General features: G+C 33.6%; 9 protein-coding genes and 7 pseudogenes across 16 annotated transcripts, besides 3 other annotated features; 3 read left to right on the top strand and 13 right to left on the bottom strand.

Moving 5' to 3' along the window:
• Positions 1–178: 178 nt before the first annotated feature.
• TVAGG3_0272870 (uncharacterized protein) lies at positions 179–3,281 on the top strand (the record flags this gene model as incomplete). The annotated part of the gene is made up of 1 exon (XM_001579827.1): positions 179–3,079. The coding sequence occupies one exon, from the start codon at positions 179–181 to the stop codon at positions 3,077–3,079; it is 2,901 nt and encodes a 966-aa protein (XP_001579877.1).
• A 12-nt stretch (positions 3,282–3,293) lies between these two features.
• Positions 3,294–3,431: a mobile genetic element.
• A 142-nt stretch (positions 3,432–3,573) lies between these two features.
• Positions 3,574–4,117: a terminal%2Cinverted (terminal inverted repeat of Maverick transposon ID:TVAGG3_0272700).
• Positions 3,574–19,219: a mobile genetic element.
• On the bottom strand, positions 4,118–4,354 carry TVAGG3_0272850 (uncharacterized protein; the record flags this gene model as incomplete). The annotated part of the gene is made up of 1 exon (XM_051228650.1): positions 4,118–4,354. One exon carries the CDS (start codon positions 4,352–4,354, stop codon positions 4,118–4,120), a length of 237 nt encoding a protein of 78 aa, XP_051098380.1.
• Positions 4,403–4,860, bottom strand: TVAGG3_0272840 (annotated as a pseudogene). Its single transcript has one exon. A coding segment is annotated over exon 1 (458 nt).
• On the bottom strand, positions 5,464–6,463 carry TVAGG3_0272830 (uncharacterized protein; the record flags this gene model as incomplete). The annotated part of the gene is made up of 1 exon (XM_051228649.1): positions 5,464–6,463. A coding segment is annotated over one exon (1,000 nt), but the record flags the coding sequence as incomplete, so codon positions are not given.
• TVAGG3_0272820 lies at positions 6,491–6,919 on the bottom strand (annotated as a pseudogene). Its single transcript has one exon. A coding segment is annotated over exon 1 (429 nt).
• TVAGG3_0272810 lies at positions 7,252–8,104 on the top strand (annotated as a pseudogene). The gene has a single exon. A coding segment is annotated over exon 1 (853 nt).
• TVAGG3_0272800 (organellar and viral DNA polymerase type B) lies at positions 8,186–8,461 on the bottom strand (the record flags this gene model as incomplete). The annotated part of the gene is made up of 1 exon (XM_051228648.1): positions 8,186–8,461. The coding sequence occupies one exon, from the start codon at positions 8,459–8,461 to the stop codon at positions 8,186–8,188; it is 276 nt and encodes a 91-aa protein (XP_051098378.1).
• TVAGG3_0272790 (organellar and viral DNA polymerase type B) lies at positions 9,303–9,921 on the bottom strand (the record flags this gene model as incomplete). Its single annotated transcript, XM_051228647.1, has 1 exon — positions 9,303–9,921. A coding segment is annotated over one exon (619 nt), but the record flags the coding sequence as incomplete, so codon positions are not given.
• Positions 10,382–10,877, bottom strand: TVAGG3_0272780 (annotated as a pseudogene). Its single transcript has one exon. A coding segment is annotated over exon 1 (496 nt).
• TVAGG3_0272770 (organellar and viral DNA polymerase type B) lies at positions 10,953–11,689 on the bottom strand (the record flags this gene model as incomplete). The annotated part of the gene is made up of 1 exon (XM_051228646.1): positions 10,953–11,689. A coding segment is annotated over one exon (737 nt), but the record flags the coding sequence as incomplete, so codon positions are not given.
• On the top strand, positions 12,052–12,525 carry TVAGG3_0272760 (uncharacterized protein; the record flags this gene model as incomplete). Its single annotated transcript, XM_051228645.1, has 1 exon — positions 12,052–12,525. One exon carries the CDS (start codon positions 12,052–12,054, stop codon positions 12,523–12,525), a length of 474 nt encoding a protein of 157 aa, XP_051098375.1.
• TVAGG3_0272750 (KilA, N-terminal/APSES-type HTH, DNA-binding family) lies at positions 12,809–13,636 on the bottom strand (the record flags this gene model as incomplete). Its single annotated transcript, XM_051228644.1, has 1 exon — positions 12,809–13,636. The coding sequence occupies one exon, from the start codon at positions 13,634–13,636 to the stop codon at positions 12,809–12,811; it is 828 nt and encodes a 275-aa protein (XP_051098374.1).
• Positions 13,725–14,336, bottom strand: TVAGG3_0272740 (organellar and viral DNA polymerase type B; the record flags this gene model as incomplete). The annotated part of the gene is made up of 1 exon (XM_051228643.1): positions 13,725–14,336. The coding sequence occupies one exon, from the start codon at positions 14,334–14,336 to the stop codon at positions 13,725–13,727; it is 612 nt and encodes a 203-aa protein (XP_051098373.1).
• Positions 14,461–15,395, bottom strand: TVAGG3_0272730 (annotated as a pseudogene). Its single transcript has one exon. A coding segment is annotated over exon 1 (935 nt).
• TVAGG3_0272720 lies at positions 15,651–16,729 on the bottom strand (annotated as a pseudogene). The gene has a single exon. A coding segment is annotated over exon 1 (1,079 nt).
• Positions 16,770–17,946, bottom strand: TVAGG3_0272710 (annotated as a pseudogene). The gene has a single exon. A coding segment is annotated over exon 1 (1,177 nt).
• Positions 19,220–19,262: the final 43 nt, after the last annotated feature.

The raw sequence follows: 19,262 nt of genomic DNA, 5'->3' as shown, positions 1-19,262 counted from the left end.
AAAAGTGGCATCAATGTAAAAAAAATTAAAAATCGAATAAATATAATGTATTTCGTGAATAATTAAAATTCCGGGAATGTTTAATTTGTCACTTTTATGATTTTACGAGTGTTACTGAACTTTTTTAATATCATTGTTATATAGGTATGCTTTGAGTTATCTTGAAATCACATCAAATATGAGGGCGTCTTTAACCCGCCCCATATTAACGACTCAAAAGGTTCCCGAGTCAGCAAGAGCTAGCACTTCACAGCAACTAACTCCTGCGCAGTTATCATATAATCCATCACCAGAGGATTTGACTTTAATTTCGACCATTAAAAATCAATTTGAAGGCATTGTAGCAAAATCAATGAAAGTAATCGAAGAAAACGAAACAATATATGGAATTCAGACAACTTATCAAGATGTTGTTAAACAGACTTTAAATTCGTATCAAATCTTCTATAACGCAGCAAATACTTACTTTCAAAAGCATCAAACTCTTCGTTTAACAGCTGTTACAAACCAAGTTATTAGCTCAGCTTCGTGTAGAATTCCATCACAAAATTTTGGAAAAGATTGGAAAACATTTTCAAAACAAATAGATCTGCTTGCTGATTCCCACCCTCCACCGCACATCTCTGAGATACAAATTCGCTTTCAAAGTATTATATCTGCGATCGAAATCATCAATACAAGTAATTCACGTAGAAGGTACCCAAGTCTTACTCTTAATGGATGTGTTGGTAGTATTTTAAACTTAAATTCATCCCTTAAACAGAAAATAACGGATTTATTTTTACAGCCAATTTTCCCTAAATTTGAAGGAAATGTATTAAAATCCTATATTGATGAGATGCTAACATATAAGCAAGTGCTAACAGACGCGTTTTCTAATGAATTTGTGCAAAGTGGTATTATGCCTTGTGATCTCTCAAGAATTCGAGGTAATATATTCAATGATGTTGATGATATTGTCAATTTGATCAAAAGTTCATTTGTATTCCCTGATGAAATGAAAGAAATTCAATCTGAAAAAAATAATCTCGATAAAAATTTGATATCTGTATTTCAAAAGCTTTCAATACCATTTGCAGTTGTTAAGCCATTGAATCCTTTAGTTCCTACAAAGAAGCCTGCAGAAGAAACAGAAGAAGAAAAAGATAAAAAACCTGTTCAAGTTTCTGAAGAAGCTGAGTTGCTTCAATTCATTATTAATCAAATAGGTGATATAACAGGAAATGCTTTCAGTGAAACAAAGCGTGATGCTGTAAATGAAATTATTTCATATTATTTGAACCAAGAAACAATATTAGCTGGTAAAATAACAGAAACGACTAATCTCAAGAATATGTATGATACACAAAAACATCAGTCAGAAGAAGAAATTGAAATGTTAAAACAAAAATTAGAAGTTTTAACAAATCACTATGAGGAAATGAAGAAAGAGTTGGCAACTACAACATCAAAATTCCAGCAATATGAGAAGAAGGTAACAGAAAACGCAGACACAATGACAAATTTGCAAAATCAAATTGAAAATTTGACAAAACTTGGAAATCCTTTATACTTGAGAAAACATATCAGGAGAATACTAGAGTTGGAAAACGATCAATCAGCTGATGATGAATTAATTGAAAAACTTAAAGAATTAATTCATCAAATTAAAACGAAAAAATGCGATAAATGTGAAGTCAAAGATGCAAAAATATCAAATATTGAAGATAAACTCCATGAAGCTACAGGAAATGCTACAATTTCACCAATTGACGCAATCGAATATTTGAAAAATAAAATTTCTTCACTAAACTCTGAAATTGAAGCATTAAAACAAAGCGAAACAGAACTGCATAATGATCTCTATGGAATTGCTGTTAATGAATGCCAAACTCCAAGAATTAATGAGCAAAAAATTAATTCTATGACAGTTCCTCAAGTTTATGAACATATTATGCACAGAGTTAAGATATTAAAGAGGAATTCTGTGTCTGCTGAAGAAATGGCCCAAAGAATGTTCCAAGAATTTTACGAAAAACTTAATTCGGTCATAAAAAATTTTAATGAAATCACAAATGATGAAATAACTATTCCTCCAATTGGACAGACTGATGAAGAGAAAGAGGCATCAATTGCAAAGCTCATTGATATTTTAAAGTCATTGAAAATCTCAATAGACAAGAAAATTGAACTTCATTTACAAAAACAAGATGAATTGAACAAAGAAATACAAAGATTAGAATTAGAATTGGGAACAATCGGCAGCAAAATGTTGAACGCTTTGAACATCAAGACTGATCTAGCTAATAACAAAGAACTTGTTAATGTTGCTTTCAAAGCATTAAGTGATATTCAATCTCCTTATTTAGAGAAAATTGATTCACTTGAAAAACGCGTAAAAGAATTATCAGAAGGAGTTTCTTCAATTTACTCAAGAACAGTTTCTGTTTTCAAAGCAGATCCTAATGAGAAATCTGTTGATATCCAAATACAAACTATGCACAGTATATTTAACACATTAAATGACAGGTTCTCAGAGAAAAGAGTTGTTATAGAAAATTCGGAAAAAAGAATTGAATTTTTGAGATCTCAAATTTCATCAATTGTCATAAAAATGTGCAATGCTGTTGATGGAGATATAACTCAGGATCTTAATGAGTTGAATGACAATGAACTTATTGATGAACTGTTTAGATTCACACAGATTATGATCTCGCCAACTTATTCTGATTCATTTCTTTCTTCCGACCAATTAATGAAAACCCTTTCATCTGTTACTAAATATTTCACTGAAGAAAACGCAGGAAATCCTCTTGAATTCATCAAACTTATTGTCAAACGCTTCTCTGATCAGGAGAAGGCAATTAGTCTTGTTTCAAACTTAGATCCGATTGTAGAATCAATGCTTAGGAAAGTTTCCGAGCTTGAAAAGTATGAAAAACTATCTGACGCATTCCTCGACACAAGAAATCGATTAAATAGATTTAGAATGAAAGTTGAAAAGATTTCTCAAGTAACAAACCTTCCAGGGTTATTGCAAGTTATTAGGTCATTAGCGCTGTTAACAGATATGATTATTTTAGCGAATTTGTCTGAATAGAATTGTATTGTTTTGTATAAAAATTTTCTATCGATGTTAATTTTTAATATACTTGGAATATAGCTTTCCAAACTTCTATTTTTATAATCGAAAATCCAGAATTCCAGAATATGAAATCAATATTTTGATTTGAGGCAAAAATTATATAATTAAGTCTTATTCAATTAGGGCTGTACAAAATCGAGAAAAACATTGCCGTGCGGTAATATAGGGTCAAAAAAATCGCGCCTCGGCGGCTCCGCCGCCTCGGCACTATTAAGTGCGCATTATATTTAATATGTCCTTCTTTTTCTTCTTCTTCTTTTCCTTTCCTTCTTCCTCTCCTTCCTCTTCTTTCCTTCTCCTTCTCTTTTTACAACAACGTCGAAGATCTTCGAATTTGATTGTTGGAAAAGCATCTATTTCAGATAAAGGATGCCTTTCTCAGTTAGTATACAAGTCATGTGTACGGCGGCACTGCGTTCCACCTTACCCAATACTTGTGAATTTGACACTTTACAAACCCGCCAACCACTTCACTAACGAACTCACTAATGTAAAAAATAAACGTTCTCACTATCGTTCTCACTAACGACTTCACTAATGTTCTCATAAATTTTCCTCAATATCTTCATCATCAGTGTTAACCCTATTGTAGTCATACTTGAAGCCATAAACTTTCTCTAACTTCTTAACGTACAATTTACATAACTTACCTTCGTCATCGTATGGTTTAATGATATAACTATTTCTATCTTTATACACAGTCAATGAAAAGTCAACTGGTCTCGGATGTATTTGAAAGAACATGTTATGCTCAGGAAGGAAGAATAAATGTTTAAATGTATGTTTGTTATACTGTGGAATTCGAATGAGTTGCTTTTGTTCTGTCATTTACATCCAAATAAAAATTTTCAGTAAAATAAAAAATAAACTTAAAAATTAATGATATCACCACCCTCACACGTATGAAAACATAGCACAAAAATAAATTTAGGTGAAGTGGTGAGATCTCACCTCTTTTTTCACCTGTTTTTTCACCCTGTTGAATTCATTGCTTTATAACTCTCTTCCTTTCTCCAACTCTTCTAACTTCTTCTTAAGTTCAGCAATGTTGTCCTCATGAAGTTTAATCTTTCTCAAAATTCCTTCTTTATCTAATGGTTGCTTTATCTTTCTAAACTGAACTCTACCATCCTTCATAGTATGAATGTAAAAACCTTCTGGAATAGTTCCTGATTTAATGTATTCTACCAAAAACTTTTGTTTCATTGCTTCAGTGACTTTATTTGTCATTTCAATCAAATAAAAATTTTAATATTAAATAAAAATAACGTTATTTTTTCAGTAAGGAAACGCAGGAGTTTTACGATTTATTTGAGGAGTAGGTTCTGGTTTAAATGTTGGAGTCGGTTTAGGAGTTGACTTTTGAACAGGAGTTTGTACTTCCATAGGTTCAGGAGTCATTGAAGGTTTTGCTTGTGAAGGCGTTGGTTTTGGCGAAGGTGTTGGAGTTTGTTTAACTTCAGCTACTTCAGTATTATTTACAACATTTGCTTTTTTCTTTTCAACATCATAACTGCTCCTGCTGTAGCTAGCAAACCTAGTGGGAGACCATATCTTATATAAGGACTTGACCAAATGCTATTTTTGACAGGAGCTGGTGGAACACCTAACCTTGGTGAGACTGCTCTTTGCCATTGTGCAGCTCGTAAGAAATATTCAATAGGTGCTCCATAATCGTTTGGTAAAGTTTGTTTCATAGATGGTGAAGGTTCACGAGAGCTTGATGAAGAACTCATTTATAAGCTTTAAAAATAAACGTTCATCCTTTATTCCTCACTGTCGTCCGTAGCTAAGTTATAGTCATCTAATCTTATTATGGGATGCCATTAGCACGCACCTGAATGGCAAAGCAACAATCCCTCATAAATCCAATAAGTGGCTTTGGTACATTTTCAGTTGCTAGTTCAATAGGTCCTTTAACAGACAATTTGTATGTTATTGGAGCAGTAGATGTTTGACCTTGCTGGAAGCAAAAGTCCACTTCTGTTGGAAAACCACATAAGAAATGTGTGTTGTCATAGCTATCCCATTTATGTTCCACACTACCATCATCCACCAATGACCTCATAACATCTTCATTAAATCCTATCATATCATTGTTTGTATTGCAGCGTTCGCAACCATTTCATAAAATACAGGTCCATATGATTTTTCAGGTTCTGCAGGCATATTTCCATAAGCTCCCATGGAAAGCTGAAGATATTTAAACTTAGGGTTCTCAAAATTAACATAATAGTTGTCTTTCTTTCTAAATAGTGCCCAAATACTTTTAACATTAATAGGCGTATAAGCTGCTGTAAATGTTGCACTTGAACTATCTGTATTCTTTGAGAATGAACCGTCCATAGGAATCCAATCCATAACTTTAACAGGAAAACATAAAGCCTCGTTTGTATAATGTTCTACAAGTTCTGTATAAATGTTAGGGTCTAAAGAGAATGACTTTGGATGAATGAAACATTCATTAAAATCCATCTTTGTTCGAAATAGTTGCTGGGTTACAGTTGTAATAGTAACTGTTCCACTAGCTTCTACTGCCTTCGTTATCATAGTGAATGGTTCATTCCATGGAACAAATTTATTTGTCGGTGGATTTGAATCTGAAGCAAATGCAACTTTAAGAGTTGGATTGAAAGCAATGATATCATTTACAGATATAGATGTGCATTGTAAGGCGTCGCTACTGAACTTTACTTTAAGCTGAATGTTTCCTGCAAAAGCTGGAATAAATCGAATAGCTTCTAATGGAAGGAATCTTCTAACAGGAATTCTTAAACGAAGCTTAAAATCAAATGATTTTCCTGCTGTAATTGGACCACTAACAATTTGTCCTGTTCTGCATGTTCCCGAATGACTCCATACATCTTCATGTCGAGTCTTTGAGAAAACATCTACTTTCTTTATTTGTTCGGTAGTTTGTGAGTTTGAAGTTATATATGCTTCTTCTCTTGCGTTGTCTTGAGAATATACGATACGACCATTTGCAAGGATTTGATATCCAGCAACTGCATAGAAAGCGTCATCGAAACCAATCCAAAATCCTGGTGGGTTTGTTTTATTGGAACCTGAACCAATTTCTTTATCTACAATAAATTGACCTTCCATTTTATACGTAATGAATGTATTGTAAAGGTCCAACATATTTTCACCAGGAGGTGAGAGATTGAATGTTACCCATGTGTTATCTTTAGCAGTTCCAGGTTGTGATGGAATCTTTGCGTCAGAATATTTTCTATTAGTGTCACCAATTTGAACTGCATTGTCTATGATATCGAAATATGAGCGAATCTGATGAATATGCTCTGCTGGAGTAAATTCGTTTAGCTGTTCGTTCTGCATGTATTTACTTCAGATAAAAATATCTATTTACTTCATTATTCTCACTCTTCTTCTTGGCATTCGTGGTGGAAGTTGTTTCTTGACATTTTCAATGAACTGTACATTCTCTTTTGTCTCAACTTCTTTCACTGGCGGGTCAGGATTCTTTGACTCGGTTTGTTTTTCAATGAAATTCACGAACTTTGCAATAAGCTCTTGGTTCGTTATTGAAAGTACATCTGGCTTCTTTTCTTCTGGTTCTATTGCTCAGTTTGAACAGAAGGTTTTATATGGGCTTCGTGGACTTCACCCTTGCCATACCTTAATGTTGTCGCTTTCTGCATTCGCTAATGGAACCTTTCTTTTTCTTACGTATATTTTACCATCTTTACTCTGACTTACGTAATAGAAAGGATGTTGTATTCCTCTTGCGTCATTTAATATAATAGACTCTCGCTCTGATTTTGACAAGCTCATTTTACATCGGTTAAAGTTTTAATTTTGTTTTTTATCTGCAGTCAAATGACTCAGACAAGCCCCACGGACAAGACCCAAGAGGTCATAGATGTTGAAGCATTGAAGAAAGAAATTCGTGAGCAAATTTTATCCGAACTGAAGGAACAAAAACAAGAACAAAAGCCAGAGAGACCAAAGAGAAAACTTAGTGAAAAACAACATGCTGCATTAGCTGCTGGAAGACAAAAGAACCCACGTTTGCTGGCGAAGAAAGCTAGAGAAGAAGCTGAAGCAAAAGCTAAGAAGAAGCTGAAGCAAAGAAAGAGTAAATGGTTTATTTTTATCCGAACTAAATGTATAGACAAATACCTTTATCTGTTGCGTTCAGTAGTGAAAACCCCGACGTCAAAATAAAGGGGAACAGAGTAACGTTTAAGTTTCCAACAGACTGGATTATGAACATAAATGAAGAGAAGTACATTGGCATAACATCTATGTATATAACACGTGCTTTCAGAAAGGTTGACTTTATACTTCAAGTCGAGATAGAAAATGACGAACAGTCTTTAAGCGCCCAAAACATTCACATATACAAATACTTTAAAGACGATACAACGTTGCAACAATGTATGATTTCATTTAATGAGATGTTCGAGAAAAAGTTCAACATTGAAGTACAAACTTTACAGCCTTTACGTGAGTTTCTTGCACAACTGAAAGAAGAAGGTAGTCAGCCACAACTTATAGACTTTCATTATGAATTTAATGAAAATGAAGATGGAACACATGACTGTCAATTCATTGTATTCTCACCATTCAATGAAGTCGCTAAAGAAAAGAAAATCCATTACGTATAAGATTTCAAATCTCTGAACCAAGTGATGATTTCAAGAATGTTTTCAATTATGATGCAATGCTTCCGAGGAAAAATGAATTTTCGAAATTAGATTTCCAGGCATTTGGGATAGAAAGCAAGCTATATTATATTCAAACTTAAGTAAGGGAGTTGAAAATGAGTTCATTGGTCATACAAGAACTTCACCACTTCCTAACCCTAAATACTATAAATTAACTGGCTTCAATCGTGAGTTTTGGATAGACATGTTCTCCACTCATGACCATAACTGCCCAGTGTTCTTACCTCCAGACCATAAGGACTGTCTCTACATTGAAGCACAACTCTTAAACTCTACCATCGCAGTATTGTAAATGACCACATGGGCTTCGCCCTTGCCGCTAGTTTATTTTTATCACGAATGACCTCATTGCTGACAAAAATAAATGACCTCAGAACTTCAACTTACGAATAAAGCTTGTTTTAGTCGTTATTGAGAGGTTAAACTTCTCTTCAAAGCAAGGTTGACATGACTTACATAAGTCAAATCCAATCTCTTGACCGTCATAAAGTGCTTTGTAAAGTTTCATTAAACTGAACTCAGAGTCTTTGTCATATGTTCCTTGCGGAACCATTAAACCTTTATCTTCATCATAGAAACACTGAACAGAGTCAGGAAACATTTCATTAGCGGTTAAAGCAATAACATCTTGCTTCACGCCTTTCATTCTGCAGTGAAATGCAACTTCATTTAAATCATTCGTGAGTAAGTCTATGTAAGTCTTCTTTCCACAAAATATTGACTTGTATGCTAAACTTTGTTTTCTTTTGTGATTTCTGCAAAGTCGCTATGAAATTGACCAAGGTTTTTACCAATGAGAACTCTTCCATAACGTTTCTCAAACTCTTCAGCTAAACGAGGGATATCTTCATTGTAGAGATGCATACTGTCCGTATCGCTATAAAAGATGTCCATTCCTAAGTCCTCAGCAGTACAGAATACTTCACACATTATTCTCTTCGACATAGACAGAATGTTAACACCAAGTGGACAGAAGTTAAAGTGTCTGCAAATGCTTTTCGTTAGCTTGAAAATAGTTTTATCTGAACCATCCAAACCTTCGAACTTCACTATATGGTTGTAGTTTCTGATGGCATATCTTATAGCATCTTTGTCATTTACTATGGTTATTTTTGACTCAATAGGAGATAGAATAGTTTTGCCATAAATACTGTTCAGAATGAGCTTTATATTTTCTTGCAAAGGATTTCCTTCTTTCTTATACTTTAACCTTAACTCAAACAACTTCTTTACTTCATCTCTTATTCTAATATCTCTGTTTCCATCGTAATAGTATCCTTGCAACACTTCACATTTGACACCTTGATATTTTATGAGGTCTTGTAATGTTATATGGTCAACATACATTAAACAGCAAGTGTTTGAACTTCTGGGAACGTTAAGTTCTGGATTTAGTTCAGGGTCACAAACTATTAAAGGAAAGTGTCTATGTATTCCAATCTCTGTTATCTTAATGAGAACAAAGAAGCCAGACATAAACTTTTCACCAATGGGTTCCTTTTGGTCGTCATCGAATAAATGTCTCATGAGATACTCTGTGCTTAACATTTCTTTCTTCATAACCTTTGGAATACCTTCTAAAGTATAAAGTCTTGCTATAGCTGATGGATATAATGAAACAGCGTCGAAGTCAGCAATGAGTTTCTTTTCGCTCTTTTGTTTAATGTTATCTGACAGCATACATCTTCCACCTTGAATACAGCGTGAAATAAATTCTCTTGGTTTATTTGAGAGGTCATATAAATTTCCATTCGGGAAGTACACTCTGTTCTCAAACAATTTGTTAGCAATTGAACAAATACTAACGTAGTCATAAACGTTTAAATCAAATTCTTTCAATATGTCATTGCGGAACTTAACAAAACCTTCTCTTAAAATTCTTACATCTTGTTTGCAATAAAATGTGCTATACTTTTCTAAGTCGAAGTGGTTCTCATCTATTCTGCAACCTTTGATGGAATCTATGTTTTTCATGAATGTATCTGCATCCCGGATAAACTTACATGCTTCAGAAATGACACCAGTTCTGTTGTCATTTGCTAACAAAACACTGCTGTAGTAGTTGTATGGAAATACTTCTTTCGGTCCTGTTTGTAAGTTAAACATAGCAGGAAATAGTTTAAGCTTCTTATTTATAACACTGTAAGAGTCTTTTATAATAATTGCCCTTCCTTTATATAAGCCAGTTATTTGCATTGTTCGTGAACCTTTAATGATGGGAGTTCCTTTCACTTCTGTCATGTGTCTTAAGATGAAGTTTATATCATAACTGAGGTTATGGAAATATATTAAACTCTTGTCAGGAAGTCGTTCCAAAAATTCTGTTGCACAGTTCTGACCCCAAATGCTTTCACTCACTGAACCATCTTCACTGTCATAACAAATGTTAAAGGCTTTATGAACTCCATCAGTGCTACACTCAAAGTCAGCAAAGAAAACGTGCTCAGGAATGAACTTGCACTTATTTTTATTTACTTCTTTTGACTCGGCTTTCTTCTTCAGTTGTACACAATACTTTGGAGCATATGTCAAATCTTTAAATGGTGCAAGGTTCTGTTTATATAAGTCAGTCGTATATGTGAAAAGTTCTCCATAAGAAATAGGTTCGAAATATTTGCACTCCCACAATGTTTTCATAACATCCCATAACGGTGTTGTTCTATCATAACGAACTACATATTTATCTTCTCTCTTTGTATAAATCTTCATTTGTTTCTCAATGTTCATTCCACCACACTCCTTCAAGATTTCTATATAGTTGCGAATGAAATATGTTGTCATTGGTAATCTTTCATTTAGCATGTAGTGGTCTTCAACAAGAAGTAAGTCAATAGTTCGAACAGTTTCACATTCTTTTGGTATGTATCTCTTTATTTCATTATGTCTTGAGTCATTGAAATAACCAATGGTAACATTAAATGCTATACCTGTTGCGTCAGAAATTTCTTGTACTTTACTTTGAGGAAAGTCTCTAACACGAATGACTTCTCTCATGTGGTCAATAGTTTCTTCATTACTCCAGCCTGAATGCAAGCATAAACGAAACAATTGTCTTCTGTCATAAGTGCTGCAGTTCTTTTGTTCATTCATTGAAGATTTGGTAGCGTTCAAGATTTATAGGTAATGTGCAAAGATACTTCCAGAACTGACCGCTTCTCTTCTTATAAAACTTCTTTTCACCATTATCTTTCCAAAAGCTTTCTATAAGTGCTGGGTTTCCTGTTTGCTTAAGAGCTTCCAAAATGGCTTTCTGGTCATTTGTCAGTGTGCTTTCATCTCTATATGGTCTCTTTTTTGGTTTGCCTTTCTTTACATCTGACATCGTTAAGCCTTCATATTCTGTTAAATCATACATCTTTATTTCGGTAAGATTCTTTATGTTTGTCAAGAAGAAGTCATAGTGCATTTCAACAATACCTGCAGCATTTGCTTCTATCTCTGATATAAAGTTCTCCTTCAAGAGCTGATGTAGTAATGTTCCAATATTATTGAGGTTTAACGTAGAACATTCATACTTTCCACCAAGTTTATAACATACCATCCATCTCTGTTGTGAGTTTATTTTAATTTTCTCTAAGAGTCTCATGAAAACCTTACCGAAATGTTTGTGTAAGTAGTCTCTGTTTGGTTCATCTAAAGCTTCGATGTTAAAGTCAATGAGTCTATTGCCTGACTTCACATTTCTCTTCCTATTCTCTTCATCTTTCTTTAACCATCTCTCACCTTCTTTTGGTTTGTCGTCAATGGAACGAATGACATCGTTAGCTTTGCGAACTTGTTCTATAGCGCTCTTAAACATCTCTCTTCTCTGTTGTTTCAGTGTGTCGTCTCTTCTTCTTGTTTCACCAACGTTTGCATTTGTTATGTCAAACATTTCTCTTCTTACTTCATGAGGTACTGAACGTCTATGATATAAGTCAATAGCAACGTCATTTAAAGGAAATGCTCTTGCATGGACTTCGTCCTCGCCGCGTTGCGGCTTTATGAACTCATGAATTCTATCATAACTTATTGCACCATTATAGTCTTTAATGAAGTCAGCGAGTGCTTTTTTGTTTGTTGCGTAATGCTTTGCAACATCTATATTAGCTTCTGTAAGAAGTTGTTTTATTTCCGAGTGTTCTAACTTAGACAACTTCCGATACATCTTTAGTAGGAAATAAAAAAATATTTTTTGAAAAAATTAGATTAGATTTTTTAAGTTATTTTTCAAAATAATTTAATATTTTTATTTTAATGAAACACATGCAAGATTGCAAGTTCTTTTCATACAATGCTCTCGCTACTGCCATCAAGAATGAGTTCAATAATGCTTCAAATGTTAATGTTATCTTTAACAAGAAGTTTGTGAAAGAATCTAAGTTTGGTCAGTATGTCAGACCATTAGCTATCGTCATTGACCGCAAACGTTATACTTCACAAGAGTTAGCAGTAGTTTTGAAACAAAAGAGTTTCTTCGTGAATGTCAAAGATACTCATTATACTGTTATAAAGAACTCTAATATTGACTTCTTCAGTATTGCTTTAAATCTTTCCGAACAGAAAGAATATAAGAAGGGTGAAACAAATGTGAAATATTATCCTTCATCTCTGAAGACAATAACGAACAAAGATGTTATACAGAAATTCTTACCAAAGGTTGAAGAAGCTTCTATTGACATTGACGAAGGAAGTGAAATGGTTGAAGAAATAGACCCTGAAGCTATTTAAGCAAAAATATATTTTTGGTTAGTCTTCATATCGATATTTTACAACAATTCCCCAATGTATAAAATACGCTTTTTCATAAGCTTTATATACCTTCAGAAATTTTGCATAATCTTTAGAAGCATTTAGATATTGTTTAAATGCTTTGTATGTCTTCAGAAATTTTGCATAATCTTTTACATGTTGTTCGTTCTCTTCTTCTGTCATGAGTTCCGAATATTCTAAATTCATGTTCTTTCATATGAGATAAAATTTTATAAAAAAAATAAAATTAGCTTAGATTTTTTTATTCTTCCTCTTTGAAGTTATCGAAATATTCTGTTATTTTTTCCTTCAGTAATGTTAAGTCTTCTTTGAATGTAAGTATTGTGCAACCTTTGATGTCATAGTGTGTTTGAGGAAGAGTATTTTTGACAATTTCCTTTATTTGCTCATTCGGTGTCATTGAAATCGGTAAGTTTTCACGATAGAACCAGTTTCTGTCAGATTTGTATATTTTAGCTAAGTCGTAAAAGCTCTTGTTGTTTCTTCTGACTAAATGCAACATAACCATATCTTTATCTTCTTCTTTCTCCAACTCTTCAGTATATATCATATACTTATAACTCTTTTCCTTTCCTTTTGGTACTGAACGCGGTATTCTTTTCTGTATGCTTTTGTCTTTGGATTCAATGACTTCATCTTTTGCTTGAAGTTTCTTTTCCATCTCTCCACGTTCTGCTTTATATAGTTCATCTAACATCATGAAAATATAACAAGCATAACGAGGTGAAGCCCATATTGCTACAGCGTTTACTAAAAGTCTATGAACATAATAACCTTTCAAACCAGGAGCCAAATTCTTGCGATTTTCGTACGGAATCTCTTCTCTCGGTTTTCCGAGGGAAGCAATCATATGAGGAAATTCTTCTAAAAGTTCTTTTGTCTGTTGGTTTTCAAACCAATGATATGCTTGCTTTGTAGAACGAAGAGCATTCATTATACTTTGCATTTGGTACATGTCATCTTTGACTGAACGAATGAGACGTAACTGTTTGTTATACTGTATGTACTCGTATTCTTCATTTATAGCTTCATGGACTATAACTGTTGTTGTGTTCTCTGATGTTGTCATTACTGTCTTTACATACAAAATAAAAAAATAAATAAAAATAAAACTAACTTTATTTTCTGACTTTCACAAAAGACCAAAAATAAACGCTTTACATGTATTTTTCAGCAACTTCGTCAAATAATTTTATAGCTTTATCTATCTCATCTACTTCAAACGTTTCTTTACCTTTCGTGGGAGCACCATACATTTTCTCAAAAACTTCAAGCAGTTCTGTTTCAGCAGCTCTCATATCATTAACAAACACAACCTTGACTCTATTGACTGTACTGTCATATCTTTGAGTTATATTATATGTCCTTCCTATCTTATATCTTTTTGTGTTGAAGTCCTTCGGTTTCTGAACGATGTAAAGTAAGCCTTCACTGCAACGTTCCGTATCGAATGAACCATATGTTATGAAGTTATATCCAACAACTGGGTCTAACCATAACAAAACTATTGGTATAAGACTTTTGTCTATAAGATATGCTCTTGTTCCATGAAATGCTACTGATATCATAAGCTCAGGATTTCTTGTCAAAATTTTCTGAGTTGAAGCATTTCTAACCCAGTCGTTTGTTTTCTTTCCAGATGGAGATATAATGTCTGACAAAGAATATTTGTTGTATTTCTTTGAGTATCTTACGTTTAAATCACCTATTCTAACCACTTTGGTGTCATTGTCTATCTTTCTAACTGTTTCAAACTCAATGTTTGTCATTACTGTCTTTACATACAAAATAACTAATGAAATTCATTATTTTTGTGCTGAATTCAATAAAAATAATGTTGAGGTGAAGAGGTGAGATCTCACCTGTTTTTCACCTGTTTTTTCACCTTTTTCACAAGCGTTTTACATGAATTGTACGATGTATATTTGAAATCCTAAACAATTTCGTAGCTTCTATTTCTTCTTTTAGTACATCAAAAGTTTTAACAATGCCGAAGGTTTCTTTATATTTCTTCTTGACGTCAGACAGAAGGAAATCTTCTGCTGTTGGATAGTTTTTATTAAGAAATGTCAACATATCCATTTTATCTTCTGCTGGCTTTTCTGCTTCTTTCTTTAAGTCTGCATAGTCGTTTCGCATTCTTTCTATCTCTTTGACTGAGTAGTTATATTTCTTATTGCTGCTTTACATTTTGAACATTGCGGCATCGTTTTTGCGTTATACATTGAAATAAACCAGCTAGAACAACTAAGGCGTCAATGGTTTTCTTTAACTCAAAGCTGCTGGTTTTATCTGTTCATTCCATACCTTACCTCTTCTATCTTTATCTCTTATCTGCCATACACATTTTGCAACTAATGAAACAAAGTTATCGTATGTCTTAAATTCTTCGGATTTGTAAAGGTCAGAAATATTTTATAAACCATGTCGCAATCTTTGTCCATAACTTTATGGTTGCAATGAAAACCAAGGAATTCATAATTTACTTTACGTATGAATTTCTTAATTTCTACTGAGTCAGTTGCTTTGACTTCAATTTCGTCGAATTCAGGAATAGTTAGTTTTTGCTGCTGAATTTCAGGTAGTTTAGGCAAATGGTCGATGAGGTCCTCCATTTCATAAAGATACTGTTCATTTGTTTCATCTTTCGCACTACAGTCTAAATTACTTGTTAAAAGTTCTTGCTTTATCTTCTGGATTTCTGTTTCAAAAGTATATGAAGAAGGAATAAAGCTTTTCATCTCTACCAACATTGACGTAGGATTCATGACTAGCGAGTTTGGTGCTGTAGTTGTTTGAATTGTTGTTGTGCCGATTGTTGAAATCATATCTTTTATACAAAATAAAAAATAAATAAAAATAAAACTAACTTTATTTTTTCTATCTTAAGGAAATTCATGAAAATTCACGAGGGTGAAAAAACAGGTGAAAAAAAAGGTGAGATCTTACCTCTTCACCTAAATTATATTTTTGGTCATGGACGTCGTCCTCGCCGCTTTGCGTTTTTATGTTAAAATAAATGGTACCATTAATGATATCATGACTGTTCTCATTCATGTCTGATTTACATCTAATGAAAAAGTTTAGAAGAATTTTCTTATTCTTTCTGGCTTATTTTTGTCTTTCCAGTACTCCCGCTCTAATGGTCCCAGATGTGTTGGCTTTGACTCTCTCAAGTTCTTAGATGGTATAACATCTTCAACGCCTCCTTCATATCTTACTTTATAAGTGTCATCGTTTATGTTATAGCCAAGTATTTCAATAACCACTCCTCGCTTTGCTTCGTCAATGGTTTCAGCAAGTTTGCCATTACTACTTTCGACTAATTTGTGACGAGGGTAAAACGCAAGAGTCGTCAGCAGCTTTTATAAGATATCCATTACCTTGCGTAGAGTCTACGATATAATAGTTTCTACTTAACCTTAAACGTTTCTTTGTCAACGGTTTGTTCAAGAACTACACGAACTTTTGTACCAGGAATGAGGGTAAATTGTGTTGAATTTCTGATATTTTGTGTTTGGCTTCGTTTCTTTTGTATATACTTTTCTTCTTGTTGTTGTGTCATTGAATTTGGTGTATGCCCTGTTGTAGAATGTGTTGAGGAATTATATACTTCGAGAAAATGTTTCATTGTTTCTTCGGTAAAGTCTCGCTCTTGGTTTAAATCTCTGAGCGTTCTTATGAAGCGGTTTATGATGCGAGTATGTTATGGTTATGGTCTTCAGTAGTGTAGTGAGTTATGTTATGCTTAATGAGAAAATCTGTGATTTCATTGCTGAGGTATGCACTGTCTTGGTCTGATGTTAAAGTACTTGGGCTATGTTCTGCTACAAACTTTTGTAAAACTCTTAACACTTCACGAGTTCCTTTATTTTTCATTGGATATGCATATGCTTTACGAGTGTTAACATTAATGAAGATGAGGAATGGTTTATGTCCTCCTTTTCTGCTTTGAATGAGAGTGTCAAATTGGTATGCGTCAGGAGTTGGAGTAAATTGGTAAAAAGTAGTCGTAAGGGTTTATTTTTGTTTGATGTACAACATTTTTGTCAAAGAACCTTTTCACTTCAGCTCTGTTAGTAAATCCCCAACTCTTTGCAGCTTCATTGAACTTCTTAAATGACCTCCATGGATGTTGTTCGAATACTTCTTTCAAGCTCATTTATGTAAAGTTAAAGATTTTATTCTAGGCTCAAGCGCGTTCATTGAACGCGGTACCATGCGAATATAGTCACAAATGGTGGCATATAATCTTCACCCGAGCCTGTTGGATTTGTTGTGAAAGTGTGTGAATGATTTCCTGTGGTTCCACAGAAAATACCTGCGCTTGAATCTACTGGGTCACTTGAAATATCATATCTATGCATTCCCTGTCTATCCGAACCTGCTGCAAGATTTGTATAACCTCTTTTTGTTATTGAATGTGAATGATTACCTGTTGTGTTTGTAGTTTCCGTATGAGTGTGCGGTGGAAGGTTTTGCTTCTTTAATTTTCTTCGAACCTCCTGTTTGCTTTGAATATCTAGCACAGTATAAGAATTTGTCTACAATCTGTTCCCACGTACCAAAACCTAAAACTGTTTCTGGATTTGTTGAGTTCATTGACGTATAAATAGAGCCTATAGGATATAATGTTTGAAGTATTTCAGTCTTTAATGTTTGAAGCTCTGTTTTGTCTGCTTTCTTATCTAACATTGCTGGTAGTTCATATGCTTCAAAGTTTCTGGCATGACCTTCGATATTCCTGCAACTGTTATCTAAATTGTTAAGAGTATCTTTTACGCTTGTACTTGGATTCTCTAAAGGTGCACTTGAACCCAAATCATAGTTCAATATTATGTCGTCTGCTCTAACAGTAGTGAAGGATTTATGTGTATGTTCTTTATCTGCTTTTTTATCTAACATTGCTGGTAGTTCATGTGTTTCAAAGTTTCTGACATGACCTTCAATGTTCATACATTTACTATTTAAGGAGTTTAGTGTATCTTTTTACGCTTGTACTTGGATTCTCTAAAGGTGCACTTGAACCCAAATCATAGTTCAATATTTGTCGTCTGCTCTAACAGTAGTGAAGGATTTATGTTATGTTCTTTATCTGCTTTTTTATCTAACATTGCTGGTAGTTCATGTGTTTTCAAAGTTTCTGACATACCTTCAATGTTCATACATTTACTATTAAGGAGTTTAGTGTATCTTTTACGCTTGTACTTGGATTCTCTAAAGGTGCACTTGAACCAAGGTATATTCAATATTATGTCGTCTGCTCTAACAGTAGTGAAGGATTTATGGTATGGTTCTTGTCGCTTTACTGTCTAATGTAGCTTGAAGTTCATTTATATCGGAGATATTGTGTTTATGAGATTTCAAAACTTTGTTCGTTGCGTCAAGTTCATCTTTGTCAGCTTTACTTTTAATAGCATCTTCAAAAGTTTATTTTTGCCTTAACTCTCAATGTAAATCTTGGTTCAACTAATACACCGTTAACAAAGAAGTATGAAGCATAAATTTCATTGTTATAACCAAATGCTTCTAGCGCTTACCCGTGTCATAATGTACAGTACAGCTTATGTCATAACCTTTAGCACGAATGAATTTATATCTTCTTTCATTAACATCTTCCGTCTTCACTTCTTCTTCAGTTCGTGTTAAATATCCATGGTAGTCCGTTATAATCTGTTCGTCTGAAGTTATATAATGAACGGTTTTATCTGCTTTTTTTCGGCTAATTTCTCTTCTATCTCATTTATTTCAAGTTCAACTCTTCCGCCAGAACTCTTATTATCATTAATCTTTTTTCATTAATTCGGTAATTACGTCATAAAGACTATATTCGTTTTTCGGTTTGTAAATAATGAGTCAAAATTTCTTTTCATCATTACATCGCTGACATTAATGATATCACCAATTCCTTTTTCATTTCTTCTCTTCATTAATTCTGCAATAATGACGAATATATAATCTGTTAATTTATTCTCTTCATCGAGGGTTATAGAATGTTTTGAAATTGAATCATTAACTCCTCTAAATAAATCAATAACTTTCAGGATACACGTTTTTAATGTCTCGAATAACCCGACCAGTATCTGTTGTTCATGTTCTTCGTTCCCGTCGTTACGTGGTTTTATATCTCTAACCATCATCAACGCAGCCATAACCGGAGGGTTTGTTGCTATCTTGTTCGAAAATCCGTCCGTTATGTACGGTATATCTAAATAATTTCTTTGTGTTTGTTAAAACATTTGAAAACAAGTCTTTTAAAACCATCTACAAAATCCTGTTTCACCTAATTTCTTGCAACATTTACAAGCTCACCCATTCCGCTTTTGACCCCAAAAACGTCCATATTGCATTTATTTCACTCTGTATAGTTGTCCATTCAGCGAAACTAACACCCGCATTCGCTAAGCTGAAAATGAAATTCAGTGGATCGAACTTAATTCCAACCTTCTTTTTCAATTTCAACGAACTCACTAACATGAGATTTTAAGTATTCTTTCGTTAAAATTGTTTTCCCGATGTTATGTCATTAACGAAACTATCACCGTCAAAAGTTAACGAATTCAATTTCGTCGTTTGATGCTTTTATTTCATACACCGCTTTATCGATAGTTTTTGGCTCACCTTCTTTAGAAGCATATGAAACATTAATGAACAAGAAGGAATCTTCCTTTCAAGCTCAATTTATGTAAAGTTAA

The sequence above is a fragment of the Trichomonas vaginalis genome, chromosome V (assembly GCF_026262505.1).
Source record: "Trichomonas vaginalis G3 chromosome V, whole genome shotgun sequence".
NCBI classification, from domain to species: Eukaryota; Parabasalia; order Trichomonadida; family Trichomonadidae; genus Trichomonas; species Trichomonas vaginalis.
Note: the sequence above shows the minus strand (reverse complement) of the source record. Positions and strands in the feature narration are given on the sequence as shown.